Raw genomic sequence first — 16,768 nt, 5'->3', positions numbered from 1 at the left:
GAAAGTAGTAAACATGACCTTTTCTACAGCCAACTTTCCTAATGAATTCATTTAAATATTTCTGATCAATGATGGTCAGGTAGTGAAAGTAAATGATTGAGAATTGTGCCTATGGGTACTCCCCTGCCCAGTACCTTTCATAGTGGGTGTGGTACGGGTCATCTTTTTTCTCTGCCGTGGGGACATCACCAAAGACGACTGCAGTAAAGAAAAGAAGCAAGAGTCAGAGCAGGATGATGGCAAAGGTGAAGAAATTTAAAACAAAAGCAAGGTGTCAAGGTATCATTTGAAAAAAGTCTAAAATCCCAGAAATACTGTGGAAGTTCTCTGAACTGTGATCACTGTGTAGAAAACCAGGGTCCGTCATGGAGAATGGAATGTGTTACTATTAGAAAATTGAGATGTGTGTACATATCGACTGAGACAGACGCCTTCACCAAAGATTCCTCATAATAATTTACATAATATTCACATGTGGACCTTTGTTATAGCAGAGAGATGACGTTGACATTTGAAGCAACATCCAGGTGTATCTCAAAAACAACTTGGATGACTATTGACAGCAACAAAAAAGACATAAAAAGAGCATAATTTACCACAACATTGCTACAAAAAGAAGAGATGTGTGATTAATGCTATGGGCGGGAGTATACAACTCTCGCTAACTGTTGCAAAGTATATGAACTTTCCAAAGTTGTGAGCTTTTGTAATCTTCATAAAGCTTAACTGAAGGGAGATATTTTAGCAAGACAATTCCCCAACTAAAGATTAGCTGTTGCTGATATTGTATTTTCTCAGAAAAAAATAAGTTTAGGGATTGTTTCTGGTAATTTAAACTTTGCAGCTTTGTGAAAAGTTGCAAAGTTTGAAAAGATTAGAAGAAAATATCATTATGTTTATGGAAGAGAAGAATTTCATTATTTCCCTTGTTGAAAAAATGTTAAAGCATTGCAGCCTACAAATGTGGGATTTGTCCTAATGTAACAATGTGTCCTGCAAATAGTAACAAACTCCAAATAAAGTGTGGTGCCAATAAATGTGAACACGGTGACACATTCAAATCTGGATAAAAAGAAGACACAAAAACATTTATTCCACTGCTAGCCTGCATTCCTGAATCCTAAACATATATTCATTGAGCTTGTAAGAGGCATCCCTTCTATCAATTTTATTTTCCATCTATTTAGCCAATAAGGGTAACATTAAAATAAGGCCTTGCTTTTGGCATTTGTGTGAGACCTCCAGATTGCAACCTAGGTAAATGATGTATAGCATGATATTAAATAGGCTAATAATATTAATATTATTGTTATTATTTACTCCACACCTTCCTCAATTTTTCCTGTTACAGTTGTTGAAAATTTGTCAAAACATTACATGTCCTAATTGACAGATGCTAATTTAATCAACAGTACATGTTGATAGAATTATTAAGATTTCTCTACAAAAAACTGAGCAGATCGCTTGAAGGACAAATCTGCATAAACACAGTGAAACATTGAAGCCCTGCCTTTAGTGCATGTAATTAAATTGTTTGGCTTTTTTGTCGAAAGTTAATGAAATTATTAGATTTTCTTGTGATTAATTTTTTCAGCATATTTCCAAAATCCGACAATGAGAAACACCATGTACAATTCTGACTTCCCCAGTAGCATCAAATTCCAGTTGGGATACGGTATTAGTCTATGAATGGTTGTCTCAATGGTTTGCAAAAGAATATCCAATCGCTTAATAATTAGCTAAATCTCATACACTCATGTTTCTTTGCATTGAATTCACATATATTTAATAACTTCAAATTTCATAATTTCATAGATTTTAAACAAAACACAGAAATACTGATATTCTGTTCAAGAGAATTATTAATTTCAATTAGACTTGATACTTCATGAATCTTCTACATGTAGAAAGCATCCAGTAAACTAGCCTTTGCCTTGGACCAGTTTCGGTTAAAAACAAAAGCACAAAAACTTTGATTTTAACACATTCAGACACTACACACTGTTCAGAGTCTCTCTAAATTTCTCAGCACCTGTGGCCATAGTGTTACGTCCGAAATCCCCCTTTAATCATGGTTCTTTGTTTTTTGTCTGGTTTCAATAATATTATTTGCTAATCCTACCACTGTACAAAATTGTATATACCTCTGAAAATAAGAGGGATCAGCAAGACATATTTAGAACCAATGCGATGAATATTATCCCAATGGCTTTACTCGTATGGAAATAAAAAACTTCACGTTTTCGTTTTTTGCATTGGACTTACTGTTGTTTTATTTAGGATCCTTCTATGTATACCACCCTAACTATAGCTGTTCCTAAGAGGTACGTATTTATTTCAAAATTAACATGACAGATTAGAATCATGTCACCACTGGTGTTAAGGCTACGATGCTTGATATGACAGTATAGAGGAGTTTAGTTGTCACATTGCTCTTGATAGAGATATGGTATCTCACTGTAACAGGCAAACTATTATTATTACACTCTCCATCCATGACTTCACTTCAAAGAACCCACAACTATGAATTGGTGATAGTTCATGGTCTCTGTCCAAATAACATGCAGGTGCTTTGAGTAGATCCATCCAAGGTTGATGGAAGAGATCCGTCTGTTTGATTCACTTGCAAAATGAGGATCTTTTCTTATATGATTTACATGAATTTGTGTGAATCCTAAATCAATTGTTTGACTATACTCATCAGCATGGCTGGAGAAGATGACAATCTCCAACCATGCTAAAAGAACAATTGATGGACAGAATGCAGAACAATGTCATACATTCACCCCAGTACAGAGATCTGGGCCTAAATCCATAGTTATTTATGCTCACCATACCATTCCAGTTTGGACCCAGCCATAGGCAAATCAGTCTTGACCCTGCGTCCAATGGGAACAGTCCAGCCCGAACTGCCAGGCCAGGTCCTCCCTGGACTGGAAACAAGCATCCTAGGACCGGTTTTGGCGTTTCACCCCTCTGCAGCCAGAATAGCCTAATTCCAGTGGCATGGAGCGCACGGGACCCACGTCTGGGCATACCCGTCCCACTCGGGGTGACAAATGCAAAAAGAACAACTGATGGACAGAATGCAGAACAATGTCATACATTCCCCCCAGTACAGAGATCTGGGCCTAAATCCATCTTTTTTTGCTCACCATGCCATTAAAGCTAGCCTAGCTGAAGAGGGCTGTTAGCCCAAACCCGGTCCCAGGATGCTTGTTTCTGGTCCAGGGAAGACACGGCTTGGCATTTCGGGCTGGACTGTTCCCATGAGGCACAGGGTCAAGACTGGTTTGCATATAGCTGAATCTGAACTGGGGTGGCAAAGTGAGCTATAGAATGATGATGGATTCAACCCAGATCTGTGACTGGGGGTGAGTGTTTGAAAGGTTTCAGCACTCCGTCTATCATCTCCTTGTGTTTGCTTTGTTTGCCCCAAGTTGGCAGGGTGTGCCCAGACGTGGGTCCCATACTCACTTTGCCACTGGATTCAAGCTAGCCTGGCTTAAAAGGGCTGTTAGCCCGAAACTGGTCCCAGGATGCTTGTTTCTGGTCCAGGGAAGACATGGCTTGGCAGTTTGGGCTGGACTGTTCCCATGAGGCACAGGGTCAAGACTGATTTGCATATAGCTGTGTCGGAACTGGGGTGGCAAAGTGGGCTAAAAAATGATGATGGATTCAACCCAGATCTGTGACTGGGGGTGAGTGTTTGAAAAGTTACAGCACTCCGTCCATCATCTCCTTGTGTTTGCAATCTCCAACCATGCTACCAGGTGTCATAGAGATTAGAGCAGTAGCGGTCAGTAGGGGAGTACCTGCCGGGCGGTGACGTGGGGAGGGGGAGGGGCAGGGTGGAGGTTAGTAATCTATGGATTATGGAGGTTAACAGGTAAGTAAACATATAAATAAATAAAACTAATTTCGTTGTGCGCACTGCATCCCCAAATGCAATGCAGTGCGCGCAACAAAATTCGTTTTATTTATGTATATGTTTACTTACCTGTTAACCTCCATAATCCATAGATTACTAACCTCCACCCTGCCCCTACCCCTCGCCACGTCACCGCCCAGCAAGTACTCCCCTACCGACCGTGGTTGAATTAGAGAGAAATAAAAGCTGTCTTTAATGAAGTCCAGCATCTCTGACAGTCACCAACAGTAGGCATTTGAGAATGTTACATTGTTTGATGATTTCTGTTTGAGATTTGAGACATGTTATGACAACATTCAAAATATGGTCCCTTTAGATAATGTCTGGTTGGCCTCGATTCTGAGAGAGAGAAGTTCATACTTTATTTTCTGTTGAACCCCTTGCACGCGACGCAAATTTTCACGCTGTGCGGCCGTTTTAAAGAGTGGGCGGGTTCATGATGGCTCACAGCCATCATCAGCACACGCCCACCGTGATGCATGACAGCCGGGGGCCGTCATCAGCATGGAAGGGGTTAACGAATAATCTTATTCGAGATGAACTGTCACCAGAGATAGATGGGAGAAGTCATGCCAGTACACCGGGATGTTGGAGAGCACTAATGACTGTGACAAAAATCTTTTGCTTGATGAATCTAAGATAAGTGGAGATAATTATCTATTAATTCCATTGACATTTAGATCCTGTTTGAGGAACTAAACATTATGTATGTATATCAGAAAATGAAATTATGATTTTAAGATTTTGAATCAACTTCAAAGTTGTTATTTCATCCACCTTCTTGGAGATTGATTGTCAATATCATCCACCCACTGGCCACCATTTTCACATGCACCTCAAGATTTCTTAAACTCTACACTGAAATTACTATTCTAGACAAAACCAGAATAGGCTTACCTTAAGAAAGGGGTTGAGAATTCTGTCTTCATCGATTTCTGAGTGGAGAAAAAAGGATTGTCAAATTGAAGTTGTTTTCTAACTGGTCTTGTCTTTTGCTATGACCTCTGAAAGGAAATTATATATTGAGGTAAAGCAAAACATATCCTGCATTGCCTGGAATCTATTTAACAGTGTTCTAGAGTGTTTCTGCGACACGCATCCAAATAGGTTCTATTTTATTCAGATTCGCCCAAAGTGTTGATGGTATCCATGCATCAATCATAAATCAGCAAACAATGTGTTTGCAAAACTCAGACTGCCTGTGATTCTGAATTCTCATCTCTGGGATCATCTTCAAATGAGCACTCATGTGGCCAACCCATTCAGCACATTTCCATCCACTCACACACATTTGTGGTGAAAATGTAATCAAAATAATGTTGAGAAATGTGTCTGTAAAGCATTTACCTTCACCAGGGCTTATATTCGACAACTACCATGGTAATTGACCATTCAGTATGCTGTAGTGTAATCAGTATTCAGTTTGATGGTAATCAATGCTTGTTTGCTTTGCTTTGCTTCAGATGACCTTGAATAGCCAAAATGTACATATGATTAAAAAAAAAAAAAAATTTAAAGTTCTGAAATTTTACGGTTATTTTTTGAAAACTATAGTTCTAAATATTTTCCCCGAAATGAGTTCAAGCTCCCTTTCATGCTTTTAATATTACATTGAATGCAATTAATGTTATCATCTTGACATACATGAAAGGGTTTAGTCAATTAGTCAAAATCCAGTGAATAAAATTGGTTTTGGATCCCCCTAGCTATTTCTAAATCACACTTTTTTTTTACCACCTCTAATCACTACACCGACGCCCCTGCACCTCTCTTTAGCTCTGCTGCAGCTGCCAGAGGAGACCGATGGCGAAGAACCCCCTGTGGGGCCCACTGGGCATTGCAGCGCTGGCCCAACGAGGAGCTCCCCTATGATGAAGCATGACATCCTTTGGGGTGTGTGAGGGCCCTTGCTCCTTATTGAAGCTACTCCACTTTTAGTTTCCATTCTATCTCAGGAACACCTGCTTTCTAACCCTACTAAGCCTCTCCCCTTGCCGCTTCCAAGTCCCCTTTAGGAACTGCATAATTCTGTACATGCCATTAATTGCAATCACCTTTTCAAGACTGTGAGAAGTTGAAAAAGTCTAAGCAGAGGTTGAAGATGAAAGACAAGCTTTGGAGGTTGCTGCAATTTGTTGGAGAACAGCAAGACCTGAGGCTATTAATATTCCAAGGTTTCTAACCTCTCGAGTAAAAAGCTGGTAACATTGTGTCAACATTCGCTCAGATTTAGATGAAATAATCTCTTAATTTTTAATGAACCCTCTCTTAGCAGCCTGTATCCAGTGTGGATAGGAATTATTAGTGTTGTCTAGATCTTAGATGTAATGTAGGATTTGTGTGTTGTCAGCATATAGATGAAATACAAATTAAAATCATTTAGTGATCAATCAAAGAAGACTAGATAAAGACTGAATAATAGAGAGATCGATATCACTCTTGAGGATAAATAATACACAAATTGGATTGTGTGAGTACAATTGTAGAGAAATGATTCTATCTGACATTGGCTAAACCTTGGATTGAATAATTAACAATTTCAACAGAAGAAGGTGGTCTTCAGTGTTGAACACAGCAGACAGAGCTAGTTTCCAACTGGAGAATCAAAGCTGGCTTCACCATCGGAATCCCTTTGTCCATGGCTGAACCTTCACAGGACTGTCAGCCCAATCACATAAAAAGGCCACTCTAAAGAGGGTCCCCCGACGCTTTCTTTTTTGTTTTGTTTGCAACTGAGATGAAACGTACAACGATCATGAGCAACAAACCTTATTGCTCACCTGCAATAGAAATAGCCATATTTTTATCTGAGATATATAGAATGATATACTCTGGAAGATTAATATATGATGCTCTTGAAGCCTGGACACTGCACACCATGAAATATACCGAGATTTTTCCTGAGTTGGTAAACATTTTCCCAGCAAGTCCTTGATCAATGAAAGATTTGTCTTTTCATACATATCAGAAGAGCGCTTAATTTCTGTTGTAAGTGACCATGCAAAGAACTATTTTGATTGTTTTTCTGTCGAATAATTAAAGTACAAGTGTTTGTCTTTATTCAGAAAAAAATTGTTTGTATGACAACTTAGTTTTTGTCAAAATGTTAATTTTATTTGTTGTGATTATTTTGAGTCGTCTAGGTCAAGTCAAATACAATCAGAATGTCATCTGGAAAATAGTCACTCTGTAAATATTGTATCCCTGGTTGCCCATCATGATTAGATGTACTGAGTCTAAGACCAAATGTTAAAATTGGTAAACTCATAAGCTTGTGGATAGTATATGATGAATTTCACTCAACTGAGGTGTACTATTTTTTCGGAATAGTAGTTACTTAGCGAAATATATCCTAATCATCAATTGATTGAAGGAATAAATTGTCATCTGGTTGGTTTATTTTCAATACTATACATGTTTATGATAATTCCAAAAATCATCTTCTGTTGCTGGAAATTCACATTCTACATGTCGAATTTTATTTCAAATATCTATGTAGACACCACTTATCATTTTATTGATTAAACAAGAGGTAAATGACATAAAACCATGAAATTCAATATTTTTTTCAGCAATAATTGAAGATCTGACTGAGTGCGATGAATAAATGAATTACTATTGAAAACCACCTTTACCTTAAATTGTCTGTACATAGATTATCCAAGGGGCAACAGGTTACTCTATTTCATAGCATAAGTTTCTAGAAACAGCACACACCTTTAAAGGGATATTCCTATATCAGTCCTAGAAAGAGCTGGCTTACGGTTTGAGATAGCTAGGTTCTTAAGAGATGGGACCAACCTCTTCCGCTTTTTTTCCGTACACAGAACAGAAGAAAAAAATATAGGCTACAATTAAGATAAGCAGCTACTTTCACACATCCAATTGGACACTGGAAAAAATCCCATTTGCAAGTGAGAGATTGCAATTGGCAGAGTATCTTTCAATCAAAACGTTCCATGATCTTTAAAGAAATACTATGTGGTTAGGCAGAGCAGAGTGAGAGGCTTTGCCACGGGGCTTATACCACCATCACAGACTCAACGCTCCCTGGGTGAAGATAAGATATCCGTAGTGCATTGGGTTTACCGACAGAGGCTCTTCTGCACACAAATCGCCACTATCAATCACAGCCAGGCAAGACCAGGGTAGCTTAAGATCCCTGTCTGAATACTGACGGACATTTATTGCAACAAAAAAAAAGTTTAGAAATAGTATTTTCCAAATAAATAATAAATTTATATTTTCAAAATAAATATAAAAATGTGTCCAAAACTGCACATAACTTTCAAAGGTGAGCAATGTGCTACTGCCAGGAAGATATCAATGTATAGTTGTATAAGAGATATATATTCTTTGTACACCGTTCATAAGGCTTCATAGGTATCCCTATATTTTCCCAGAGTTAAAACAATGGACGAAAGATGGAGATAGATGTATATTTTCTCCAGTTCAGTTTAAAATAATACAATGAGGCGCAGTGGCTGGCAACTTACAGAAACCTGTTACATTAAGTTGGCATACTTATTATGCAAACTCATTATGCATGCCAAAGAAAGCCCAGCCAGTGTTAGGCCTTTCTAGTGTTACCTCTTTGAGGCGCACATGAGAAAATGATTAGTAATTTAAACAGGCGTTAGACAGAAGTATAAACTTGAGGTATGTATGAATGCCTCAGTAGAGTTTAAAAATCATGATTCAGTTAAGGCAACAGATTTATGGATTTACGTATGACAGACGAAATTTCTTACACTAAGCGTTGCATATGCTTGTTTTCCAAGGGTTCTCTAGCTCGGTCTCTGCTGGTGCAGCAAGCACGTTTGATTTTCCTGTTGTCCCGGTTCGTACCAGCCACGCATTTTTTGAGTATGATTAAACCCATGGAAAATGCTGCTGGTACTATGTGGCAGAGGAGGACCAAATTCTGCGGCATGGCTGACTAAATTATGTGACAAGAAAAGCCAAATTATGTGATTTAATGCAGCACATTTTATGAAAGTATTGCTTCTTTATTTGTCAATGTTACACAGGTTAATGGTGTCTGGGCAAAAGTTTTACATCATCAGCACCAGTTTAACACCCAAATACAGAAATAAGCAACCTTTGTGAAGGGACTTCCAACACATGCTGCTGTGTTTTAGTAAATTTTGAGCTGTTAGAACTATAAACATTTGTTTAAATGATTATTCAGCAGATCATGGATTGTGTCGCAAATGCAGCAAATCTATCATCATGCTGAAAACCCTGCAGCGGCAAATTCGCATCATTCTAGTGGTCCCGTCCATGGCTCTCATTCACCGGAGTTTCTGTAGAATCCCCAATCTGCAAAATGAGTGATCTCATAAATATGATTTTTTTTTTTTTATTGGAACTTTGCAGACAGTGAAGCCTGCAGTGGTGGGAAACCATTGCTGCTGCCAAAATCCATCACTCTGTATAGGTTTGAGTCCCAGCTCTCCATAACTATCACTCATTTTAGCCCCATCTCCAGCCTGGCCCATGAAGGCCAGCCACACCATCCAAACTAACCCCAGTACCACCTTATTATTATTATTATATTTAATTTTATACAGCGCACGGCTACCCGGAGGTTTCCTGGCGCTAAACAAAAAGAGAGAGAATGGGGTAGTTGCAGAAGGACGGGCTCTAGAGAACATAAAGGGTCTATAGGTTAAATAACCAGGTCTTAAGGTCTCTGCGGAACCTTAGATAGCAGGATTCAGAACGTAAGGAAAGAGGTAGGGTATTCCACAGGGAAGGAGCTAAATAAGCGAATGAGCAGCCGCCCATTCTAGCTCTCTTAATACGAGGCACCTGAAACCTTTTGCTAGAAGCTATGTCCCATCACCAACAAAGACTCCAGGGCTGTCCTCGCTAATTCACTAGGCCAGAGCTCAACATACCCCTATACACTTGTAGTTCTGTATACATGATCACGCTTGGATAGGACAGCCAGTGGCTGAACAGCACGCCCAGTGGCAGGGCTGAGTACATTCACGTAGGCAAAAGATTCCCAACTACCTCATACTTGTACCAGAAGTTACCAAATATCTTGTGTCTATAGATTTTTACTGTCATTATGTGGCCGCCTGTACATTCTAAGACAGTACTATCAGTACTATATGTCTGGAAAACTACAGAAAGGGACAGTAAGTTGATTGGAAACTCAGGAAACCTGACAAGAGGCAGAACATCAAGAGAGAATGAGCGCCATTTGACGTGGAATGCAGCAAAATGTAAAGGCAGAAATAAGGTTCCTATAACTAAAACCTGATTGGACAGGGGTTATTGTCAAACAAACAGTTATGACACCATGAATGAAACAGGCGAGTAATGATCAATAATGGCTGGAAAAAAAAAGAATTGTGCCTTTGTGTTTGCTAGGTCAGTGGGCAATCAACAAAATGTCTGACATGTCACCGTCTCCTTTGGACCAACATGGATGCCGTGGTCATAGTGAACGTAGGAGAGGAGGGAGATCTCTGTAGAGCACACTCCACATGGCAGAGACAGCTTCTTATAAAAGAGGCCAGGCTGACAGGGAATCTGTTCGCTGTGTGAGTAAGCGGGTGACCCATTTGCATATAATCACCAAGCACTGCACTGCAGACTGCGTCATGTGTGTGATCAGCAGGTAAACGGAAGCAGAGGAAAAACTGCTACCAGGCAACGATGTGAACTTTAAGCAACAACCTGCCAGAGAGCTTGAGAGGTCATGGGCTTGTTTTAGAGGCTGGTGGGTTAGCCACTACGTGGCTGGGTAGAGCCGCCACCCATCCATCCAATTGTGAGTTTTTCAGATTGTTGCTGATTATCTTTTCGCCAAGAGATCACCTGAATCTTTGTGGTACTATTTGCTTTACCAAAGATTGTACAGCGACCAGTGCTGGTGGATGAACAATCAAGGAACTCGTCTTTACTGACATAATACCAAACAGAATTAAGCACATACAGGAGAACCTTCAAACCTGAAACTAGTCCTGCCCTGGTAGCCTTCCAGGACAAAATACTATGCTTAGACAGTTTAACATCTGCCCATGTTTGTATCTGCTGCAGAGTGCACCTCACATGCAAAGTTGGAAATGTTTGAAAAAATAGAAACCTTTTCGAAAATACTATCCGGGCCTAGGGAATGTACACATGATTGGGGCAAAGTTCCAGCTCCCTTTTTTAGTATAAAGGGCTTTGTATCAAGAATATATAGTTGGTAACTTTGGAATGTCCAATCACCACCCATGATGGTAGACCTCTTGATACAAAGCAATTTTGCCCTTGAAAGTAAATCCCAATCCAACACTTTTGTGCCACAAAATGTTTGTAATATTGGGCAATATTTTCTGCTTGAACCGATTCCCACTGGATAAATTAGACAACAATATGCAACCATGCAATGTGAACATTTGTGAAATTGATATAATGTGAAATTCACAGGTTTTGCAGGAAGAATACAAATTTTATAGGGGCATTATTGCTAACCATTAGAGAGTAAGTTTCATGTGTGAGACCAATAGGTGGTATAGGAAAAACATAAATGCAATCATAATTTGAAGAAAGTGATGCCATAAAAGAAGCACAAACTAGGGAACACGACTCACTGGTTAAGAATTAGGCAGTATGCAGTTTAATTTATATCCATGATGCAACAACTTTATAAGGGGAACTAGGGGCATCCTGTAGCTACTAACCTCAATTGTGTAAACCAATGCCATTTCCTACTGGTTTCCGCTACTGGACTGTCTTTTCGGGCATTCTGACGCTGCCAGATGGGCCAGCTTGAAAGTGTCACTGTACGGGATGCTTTTTTTAGTGTTGTCGTCCCATGGGACCAAAAAACTAACCCACACATTGGCCGTTTCAAGCTGGCCCACCCGTTAGTGCAAGACTGCCAGAATGCTAAAAAGGCCAGTCCAACACTGCTGGTATCCGTGGCTTCCCATATTATTGCCACCCCAAATGAAAAATCAAGCACACCTTTTAAGCTCTTATCTCACAAGGTAGTGAAGGGAGAAGTCCACGTCTCCCTCACGGAAGGGTTATGGATTGTAATGTCAGTAACAGCTCATAGTAACACTCAATAAATCATTGTTCGGTCAGTGGTTTTACTTTTAGGAGGTCGAGTACTGTAATGCCAACAAGATAAACACTAAGCATAGCATCACAAATAAATATACAAAACACAGCTGGGAACAAAGTCTGGAATCAGTTCCTAATTGATTCACCACCACATGGGACAATGGCAGTCCACTGGCTAATATTAGGCGTGAGCAGGATCAAACCTTAGTTGGGTCCTGTACTCTTAAGGGTCACAAATAACACCCAGAGTTAATCATAACGCTAGTTGTGTGAGGGACTCAAGACCAGGTGCGATACAGGAGGTCCAATAAACATTTAAAAAAATAGTTGCTAGAACAATTAATTTTAAAGCAATTTTCCAGAATGTGTTAGTTAAACCCTGTTACAGTATTTAAGAAAAACATGTTATTTAATGTAATGATTTAAGGCCATCACAGTACACAAGAACATTGTTCCTCTGCAGCAGGTTTTAATGCACATCAGAAAACTGTGCCCTGTTAAACTACCAGATGCTGAACAGTGCCTGCGAAAGGCATCAGCTCCCTGCTACCCCACAGTATTAACCAATGCAGTCGAGCAGAGTTGTATGACATTACAAAGAATGCCTTTACTATGCAAGAAGTACCACGCAGTGCCTTGACCGCACATTGCCACGCAATTCCTTTACCACACATTGTCTTTACCATGCAAGCCTTTATAAGAAAATAATAAGCATATATCAGGTAAGGAAAAACCCTATTGTGTGTGTGTGGGGTGTGGGTGTGTGTGTGTGTGTATATATATATATTTATTTTATTTATTTGGAGAGTTTTATAAAGCGCGAACAAGATCCTAGCGGATATCAGAGCGCTGTACATACAATAAATGTTACTTATACAGAAAACAGAAATATATCAAATTAAATGTACATAAAATGTAATAAAAAGCCGCATAGTTAGATTTAGCATCAGTAAGTGTCTTGTATTTGAGAGCGCGGAAGCATCTCATACAGGGATTCAGCAGACCCTAGTCATGTGTATTGGGCCATGAGGATGGATTTAACTTCCTTTTTGAAAGAAGTAGAGGACGGGTTAAGTCTGGTTTCTGGGGGTAAGGCGTTCCAAATTCTGGGTGCCATCCCAGAGAAGGATCTGTTATAAGTTTTTTTCTTCTGGAATTTTTGTGGTTTTAGAAGTAATTTGTCCGCATTTCTTGAGGATCTGGCCCCACCAGAGATCGTAAGTTTCTGTGCCAAGTAACTGGGTGTCTTTTGATGTAGGGCTCTGTGTGTCATGCACGCAATTTTCAAATGAATTCTCGCCTCAAGGGGTAGCCAGTTCAAGGATTGAAGGTCCGGGGAGATGTGGGAACTGCGTTTAGATCCAGTTATGAGTCTTGCTGCGGCGTTGATAGAGGCTCTGAGAGGTGCAGTTGATGCTTTGGGTAAGCCACATAGAGAGACACAACCGTATTCCACTCTTGGTATAACCAGAGCTTGAACTGCCTGCTGAAAGTCATTATGTGGCAGGAAGGGTTTCAGTTTCCTTAAAGTGTTTATCTGGAAGTTAGCTCCCTTTGTAGCATTGCTGATATGTTTTTGCATTTTAAGGTTACTATCTAAAGTCATTCCAAGTGACTTCGCCGAGTCCACAATGGTAGGTTGTACATTAAACGCCGTGATATGTTTGATCAAATTTTGCATTTTCGGGATTTGAGCTGGCGGAGCTATTAGTAGAAATTCGGTCTTGAGGGCGTTCAATTTAAGATGATTTTCTGCCAGCCATGTTTGGGTATTCTTAAGAGCTGTGTTAAGTAATTTGATGTCCTCTAGGGTGTGTATCTTGAGGTATAGCTGTGTATCATCTGCGTACATGTGATATTGCACGTTAGAGGATTGTAGAATTTCGGTGAGAGTTTCCATGAAGATATTAAACAATGTTGGGGATAGAGCGGATCCTTGCGGTACACCCAGGGTTACAGGGACGGGCTTGGACAGGGTGTTATTGACTTTGAATTGTTGTGTCCGGTTTTGGAGAAAAGAAGTGAACCAGCTCAACACTACACCAGATAGGCCCATTCTGTGTTTCAGGAGGTCTAGCAAGTTTGCGTGTTTGACCGTGTCAAAGGCCGAGGAGAGATCAAGTAGGATGAGTAGGCAAGCTCTATTTTGGTTGAGTATTTGCAGCGCATCATCGATGATGTGTGTCATGGCTGATTCTGTGCTATGGCCAGCACGGAAACCTGGCTGGTGTTTGTTGAGAAGGTCAAAGTGGTCGATATGTTTGGTTAGCTGTAGGTGCACACATTTTTCCAGCAACTTGGCTACGGTAGGGATATTGGAGATAGGGCGATAGTTGTTTAGATCTGTGGGGTCTGCCATGGGCTTCTTAAGAATGGGTGAGACCTGGCCCACTTTGAGGGTATCTGGGATGCATCCTTGCTGAAGTGAACTGTTTATGATCTTTGACCAGAGAGGTAGAAGTAGTGGAGTAAGGGCTTTGACTGCATTTGCCGGAAGCGGGTCGGAAGAGTGGTTAGCTGGGTTCAGTGCACTGAGAATTTTGCCTAGAGCATCTTCAGAGTAATAGGAGAATGATGACCAGTCTGCGTTATTTTTTGGGTTGGTATATATATATATATATATATGTATATATACTGGCTTACCCGTCGCGCGTTGCTGCGATCACCGAAGAAAGGAAATTCAAGGAAACTGGTTATAATAACATTCAATTTACATTGTGTTATTTTTATTGAAACTTATTCATTTTAATATGGAAAACATTTCAAAGTGTTGTTTTTAATTCTATTTATTTATGCAAGTGCTTGTGGATACACGATTTTTTGTTTTTCCGTTTGGTGCGTACATCAGTATTCGAAAGATTATGAGGGCCCTGGGGGGCCGATATTTAAAAAGAAATTATGCCAGAAACCTTTGCGGGAGTGTATTCAACAACTTCCCAAAGTTTCCTGGCGATCGGATGAATGGTGTTTTAATTCTATTTATTTATTCGAGTGCTTGTGGATACACGATTTTTTGTTTTTCCGTCTTGTGCGTACATCAGTATTCGAAAGATTATGAGGGCCCTGGGGGGGCCGATATTTAAAAAACAATTATGCCAGAAACCTTCGCGGGAGTGTATTCAACAACTTCCCAAAGTTTCATGGCGATCTGATGAATGGTGTAGTAATGCATAAACGACAAACAGACAGACAGACAGACATACATTTGTTTATATATATATATATCACTAATAAACCAAGTCCACAAAGGGACTCATGTACTCTCAGGACGCAAATGAGTTATAAAGTTCAGGATTTAATTCAAGAAGCTGGTTAAATCCTGAACTTTATAACTCATTTGCATCCTGAGAGTACATGATTCCCTTTGTGGACTTGGTTTATTGGTGAATTGTGGGCCGGCTGCTTCACCGGCGTATGTACCACCTTCCACGGATCTGTGGTCTGGGTAGAAGCATGAGTTTGGTAATATATATATATATATATATATATATATATATATATATATATATATATATATATATATATATATATACGTGTGTGTGTGTGTGTGTATATATTTACATATATATAAATATATATGCGTGTGTGTGTATATATTTACATATATATAAATATATATTCCTTTATCAACTCAAACTCACCCACACCTAAACCCTAAAAACACCCCTACCACCCAATACCATTACCCATCCCTGTAGCCTAAAAATGCCCTTGCCACCCAATACCCTAACCCACCCCTAAAACACCCTTACCACCCAGTAGCCTTACCCACATATAAACCCTAAACACGCATTTACCCTAATCCCAAATATCTATATCTATCTATCTATCTATCTATCTATCTATCTATCTATCTATCTATCTATCTATCTATCTATCTTTCGATCTATCTATCTATCTATATCTATATCTATATATATCTATATCTATATCTCTCTCTCTATATATATATATATATATATATATATCTCTCAAAAAAGAGTTACCTCCGACAGTGGAAGCCCACACAGGTAAGTATCGCTTCACATGGCAGCTGATATGTAATTCAACAGGACTTCCTTACAGAGTCAATAAAAACAGAGTCCAGCCGAACGCGTTTCGTGCATCAAGCACTTCATCCTGGGCTTGTAGACTGCAACCAAAGACTAACAGCTGATTTGCGCGCACCTGTTGTACATATGATCCTGGCCCTAGTGGGCGTGGCCACCCCGTGGCATTCTGGGATCCGTAGTGCACATAACAACTCCAGTGAGTCGCCGAAAGTTCATTGGTAAAATTAGATGCATTTGAAAACCCCAGTGGGTTGCGGTACAGTCCCTTAAATATGCAATCATGTTCATGCAGCCATTACGTAGCTCCTGTCCCAAATTCTGTCACACCTACCGGCGTCACTGCGGGGCCGTTTACAAACAGCGGGGCTCCTTCAAGCGGCTGAGGTCAACCGCATTTACTACCACAAAAAAGAGTTACCTCCGACAGAGGGAGCCCACACAGGTAAGTATCGCTTCACATCTTTAATGGAAGCTGATATGCAATTCAACAGGACTTCCCAACAGAGTCAATAAAAACAGAGTCCAGCCGACGCGTTTCATGCATCAAGCACTTCATCTTGGGCTTGTAGACTGCAACCAAAGACTAACGGCTGATTTGCACGCACCTGTTGTACTTATGATCCTGGCCCTAGTGGGCGTGGCCACCCCAGTAGAATTCTGGGATCCGTAGTGCACATAAATCCAGTGGGTCGCCGAAAGTTCATTGTTAAAA

General features: G+C 40.0%; 1 protein-coding gene across 2 annotated transcripts in view; it reads right to left on the bottom strand.

The window, feature by feature from the left end:
• The window catches only part of PPP1R1A (protein phosphatase 1 regulatory inhibitor subunit 1A), a 519,576-nt gene that overhangs the window by 224,973 nt on the left and 277,835 nt on the right, over positions 1-16,768 (bottom strand). Inside the window, exons 3-4 of one of the 2 annotated variants that reach the window (XM_078688644.1) lie at positions 4,829-4,866; positions 135-198 (exon numbers count right to left, since the gene is read on the bottom strand). The exons of the other annotated variant lie outside the window; for it this stretch is intronic. Of the exons in view, the coding sequence (XP_078544770.1) occupies positions 135-198; positions 4,829-4,866 (102 nt within the window). The remainder of the gene's footprint in view (positions 1-134; positions 199-4,828; positions 4,867-16,768) is intronic. 2 annotated transcript variants of the gene reach the window in all.

The sequence above is a fragment of the Lissotriton helveticus genome, chromosome 1_1, assembly GCF_964261635.1.
Source record: "Lissotriton helveticus chromosome 1_1, aLisHel1.1, whole genome shotgun sequence".
NCBI lineage: Eukaryota > Metazoa > Chordata > Amphibia > Caudata > Salamandridae > Lissotriton > Lissotriton helveticus.
This window is presented reverse-complemented; position numbering and strand designations above follow the sequence as displayed.